This window comes from Frankliniella occidentalis, unplaced genomic scaffold, assembly GCF_000697945.3.
Source record: "Frankliniella occidentalis isolate FOCC.00 unplaced genomic scaffold, Focc_3.1 Scaffold50, whole genome shotgun sequence".
NCBI classification, from domain to species: Eukaryota; Metazoa; Arthropoda; class Insecta; order Thysanoptera; family Thripidae; genus Frankliniella; species Frankliniella occidentalis.
Genome location: NW_026267180.1, coordinates 677734 through 680298, shown reverse-complemented (window position 1 = coordinate 680298; position 2565 = coordinate 677734). Strand labels below are relative to the sequence as shown.

Genomic DNA, 2565 nt, shown 5'->3' with positions numbered 1-2565 from the left:
CTTGGCTCGCGGGCGGGGGAGGGGGAATGAGTCGAAAATGATCTGCCTCAGTAGTTGATGGGCTGTGAAACAGAAGGAGATGGAGGAGGAGGAGAAGGAGAAGAAGGGGGGGGGGAGGCAAGCACCCCGTCGCTCCGTGTCACCGGGCCACTTCCTGAGAGAGGTCTGGGGCTGCGAGGGGGACACGTGCGACTATGACGACGACCCCCTCCCCCCCTCTCTCTCTCTCTCTCTCTCTCACACACACACACACACACACACACACACATACGCGCGCGCACACATACACATTCTCTCTCTGTCTCCAGATCTCTCTCCCTCCCGTCCCCAACAGCGCCTGCCACCTGCCCGTCCCGCTGGACACCGGAGCGCGCCGGGCTTGCCTACCCTGTCCAGCGCAGGCGCGCGGGGGGCACTCGCCGCGTCGGCCGGGCCCGTGCCGGTACGGCTACGGCGCACCACTGCAAGGAACCGAGCGCGCTCGCGCGCGTGCGTGTGCGTGCGTGCGCACGAGCGCCCCTTCACCTGCGATAAATGAGTTGTATCAGAGGAAACGGTATTTATAGTGACATGTCGGGTAGGGAGAGGGGGTGGCAGTAGCGCCAGCGGCCCGCACGCTCCGCCGTGGACACAATCCCCCCCCCCCTCCCGGCTTCCCGTCATTCCTTCCCGTATTCCCGCCGAGCTTATTCACCTCCGCGACCACGTCGTGTCCGATCCGGGCGGCCCCTTTTCTCAGACCAGGACGGCGACAGCGGCCGACAGCGACCGCAGGGCGCAGCGAGCGGCGGCGCAACGTCCACATCAATTCAGAGCTTCCTCTAATAGTGCGCGCGGCAGGGCGGCAGGGCGGCAGGGCGGCAGGGCGGCAGGGCGGCAGGGTGGCAGGGCGACAGGACGGCAGGGCGGCAGGGCGACCGGGCGACCGGGCGGCTGGGCGGCTGGGCTGGGCGGTGGCCCCGGTGGAGGCGACAGATCTGCACCGCGCCCCGCCACCGCCCCTGGAACAAGAGTCCGCAGCGGAAGCGGTGGTCGCCGATGACGGCCCCTGGTGTGCTGCCGCGCTGCCGCGGTGCGAATGCTCCGAGGCGATCGGGCACCGATGCGTTGCACGGCGGAGATCAAAGCCGAGGCCTTCGCACCTCGCGGGTCTAGCGTCTCTGGCGCGGCGGGGCCCTGCTCGCCACGCCACGCCACGCTACACCGCGCGGGAGGCTAACAGCCAATTAGAAGGCGCTCCCTGGCCGTTCATCAAAGACCCCCGCCCCGCGTCGCATCGCATCGCTGGCAGGCCGCCGGAAAAGGGAGCCCCAAGGCGCCCCGAAGGAGAACGAAAAATGTCTCCACGGGTTCGCGGTGATGATCTAACTGCAGTGACATCGTATTGGCATGGTCTTGACGTAGTACATACAGGGTGGTCCACTGACTCCTTCCTTTATTTTGCTTGTTCTGTATCGGATGCAGGAGTGCGACAGGGTTGCATACCCGCACGAGGCGGTGAGCGCCCGTACGCCTGCCTGCATGCGGTACAGTATAAGGAAAATAAGGGAAGGGGTGGCTACTCTGTATCCTCGGACAGTCGGAACTCAGTGGCTGCCTTGGCCATGTGGATACGGTCACGACGAATACCGTTCGAAGTGATTGCTCGTTTACAGCCAATAACAGCTGCAGCATTTTGCCGAATACCTACCGGTGATGGGCGTGAACCTCTGGAGGGAGTCGGCGAAGGAGACGAGGCCGTTGAGGTTGACGCCGCGCTCCGAGAGGTAGAGGGGCGCGGTGGCCTGCAAGCAAAACGGGCAACAGACAGAATGAGCTTTTCGTTTCACAACTCTGCGACACGCGGGCGCGCCGGTGGGGCGCCGAGGGCTTTCAGACACGCGACATCGCTTCCTCTAAATGCAGTCGTAAAGAGGCAGCAGACCGCGGGCGCCGGGCCGGGCGGTAGGACTCGAGATGAAGTAGCTCCTTCGGGCGGGGGAGTCGTAAGTGCACGCGACATTGTTCAGACGCTCCCAAAACATTTGATGATTATGCGTGGATCTGGACGTCGCTATGGTCCATCTACATCGACTCGTTCAGCGAGGAGCGGCGCAGCGCTGTCGCCTGTCGTCGCACCGCCCCGCACGTCCGTCAGCGCGGGCTTATTAGGGGGGCGGCGGTGCAAGCAGCCAGAGAGAGGGAGGGGGGAGAGAGGGGGGAGAGAGGGTAGGAGGGAGCACTGCCTTTCACCACCCTTGTCGCGTCGGGGGCCCGTCGCGCTCATTTGCAGATCGGACGCCGTAATGGAGCGAAAAGTTCCTCACTTTGAAAAACAGCAAGGGGGGAGGGGGAGGAGACACGTGGACAAATCGAGGGGAACAGGGGGAGGGGGGCACTTACATAAGTTGTAGGTCTAAACATAGGCTACTTTGCGGAGCGCACCCGTGTCCGGATCAGCAGAGGGGACAACCACAGTGGAATGTGTGTAATGGCAGCAGCGCTTGGAAATCAAAGTAGCATGGTAAATACGGTAGAGCAGCTCAAACACGACATGCGTGTTTGAAGCGGGGCGGCGGGGCGGCG

At 63.7% G+C, this 2565-nt stretch overlaps 2 protein-coding genes across 2 annotated transcripts in view; both read right to left on the bottom strand.

Annotated features, from left to right (window-relative positions):
• The window catches only part of LOC113205158 (uncharacterized), a gene marked incomplete at its 3' end in the record, with an annotated part of 21520 nt that overhangs the window by 3759 nt on the left and 15196 nt on the right, over positions 1–2565 (bottom strand).
• Positions 643–2559, bottom strand: LOC127749375 (WW domain-binding protein 11-like). The gene is made up of 3 exons (XM_052267380.1): positions 2383–2559; positions 1691–1784; positions 643–1001 (listed from the first exon to the last, which is right to left on the bottom strand). The coding sequence occupies exons 1-3, from the start codon at positions 2401–2403 to the stop codon at positions 805–807; spliced, it is 312 nt and encodes a 103-aa protein (XP_052123340.1). The 5' UTR covers positions 2404–2559; the 3' UTR covers positions 643–804.

Bases quoted from the DNA above. Each gene is read 5' to 3' on its own strand.
- LOC127749375 (XM_052267380.1), bottom strand. From the start codon at position 2,403: ATGTTTAGACCTACAACTTAT. The intron at 1,785-2,382 runs GTAAGTGCCCCC...TTTTGCTTGCAG, and splicing joins TGTTTAGACCTACAACTTAT to GCCACCGCGCCCCTCTACCT. The intron at 1,002-1,690 runs GTAGGTATTCGG...CTCTTGTTCCAG, and splicing joins GAGGTTCACGCCCATCACCG to GGGCGGTGGCGGGGCGCGGT.